General features: G+C 29.7%; 1 protein-coding gene across 1 annotated transcript in view; it reads left to right on the top strand.

Annotated features, from left to right (window-relative positions):
• The window catches only part of LOC108691512 (glutamate receptor ionotropic, delta-1), an 8,169-nt gene that overhangs the window by 3,090 nt on the left and 3,427 nt on the right, over positions 1 to 1,652 (top strand). Inside the window, exon 3 of the mRNA XM_018199285.1 lies at positions 1,472 to 1,650. Coding sequence (XP_018054774.1) covers positions 1,472 to 1,650 — 179 coding nt within the window. The remainder of the gene's footprint in view (positions 1 to 1,471; positions 1,651 to 1,652) is intronic.

Here is a 1,652-nt window from a genome sequence, read left to right as displayed (position 1 = left end):
TATATATTTATAGTCAAATTTTTAGATACTCTGTAAAATCGTTCTGTAGATGTTAAGTACATTAAGAGTCTTATCAAGATTAAACTTAATTTTTTTGACATAAATTTAAAAATATAATTTATTTAATTATTTAGATATTGAATTTATGTGAATTTTTCTATATATTCTCATCTCATTCATGAAAAAGAAAACTACAAGGAATAATTATACGAATGACCACTTGTGAAAAAGAACAATATCATCATGTCACATTTGAAATGACAGTCCGTCGTACGTGATTTATTGATCACCGATAAAACGTCCTACTTTTTTCTATTGGTGGATGGAAAAAATCTAGAATAAAAGATACAACATGCGATGTTATAAAATAGTCATCATATCTTGCACGTAAAGTGTACCCTTCACTAAGCTAATTCTTAAATTATTATTATTTTCTACAGCAAATTTTCCATGAAATTGCCATTTGCACAATTGAAATCATTATTATTTTCCTAAAAATAACATGTCCTTTTAAATAATGGTATAAAATTAGCATAATTAATTAATTAATTTATCATATATCAAAACATAAAAAGATGGTAAGTATTTCGAGTTGATGCAGAATGGATAAACGACTAACTATATATTGCGGCGGCTATATGTGTACTCGAAACTTGAATAATAACTTCCCAGCATAGCATGTTTTGCGTGACGCGATAAACAAAGAACAGCTAATCGTGTAACCGAGTTGTTAGGGTTGTTGTATTGTGGTTAATAATAAATATTATGTCAGGTTTGCCACTATATATCTCCCGATATACGTCGCGCATCTTGCGAGTATCATGGTTAATAATAAATATTATGTCAGGTTTGCCACTATATATCTCCCGATATACGTCGCGCATCTTGCAATCTTCATAGCGTTCATTAGCGTGTTCGTGTGCAACCCGATATCTAACATTAAAATGTACAAACATTCGAGTTAAGTGCGCAACTAACCGCGCATGGAACGATCGTAACGCTCCGATAATGAACGCGCAATAATAATTACGTTGAGGGTGCTTGGATTATATTGTGGAATTTAATAGCCATATTATTATACGCAATTACCTTAAAAATGGAAATATTGAACAATCAATTCTAAGTGATTCTTATTTCAAAGTCGTCTTAATTAATTGATTTAAGATACTAGTACAGTTCTGATTGATTTATGACATCTTAAGACTATAATTAAAACAATCTTAAATATATAAGACTTTAATATGAATCTTAGATATAATCTCTCCCAAAAGATGATTACACTTATTTCTAAGCAATAATATTTACGATCTTAATTTAACAAAACATTATGTTATCGATAATATTTATCAATTTTATCCCATAAAAACTAATTGGCAAATTTCCCTTATTGATATTAAATTAATTTTATTAATTTATATAAGAATTGCAATTTTTTTAAGAATCTTATGTGTATGAAAATGTAAAATTGTAGGACATGCCGTTCTCCGGATTAGTGATGGAGAATGGAACATGGGTAGGAAAAGGCTATGCGTTTTATTTGCTCAAGCTGCTTAGTTCCAAATTAAATTTCACATATACGATCATACCTCCTGAGCAGCACGTGTTGGGCAACAGCAACGAAAGCGGAATATTAAATTTACTTTACGAGAGGG

Source organism: Atta colombica, unplaced genomic scaffold (genome assembly GCF_001594045.1).
Source record: "Atta colombica isolate Treedump-2 unplaced genomic scaffold, Acol1.0 scaffold47, whole genome shotgun sequence".
Taxonomy (NCBI): domain Eukaryota; kingdom Metazoa; phylum Arthropoda; class Insecta; order Hymenoptera; family Formicidae; genus Atta; species Atta colombica.
This window is presented reverse-complemented; position numbering and strand designations above follow the sequence as displayed.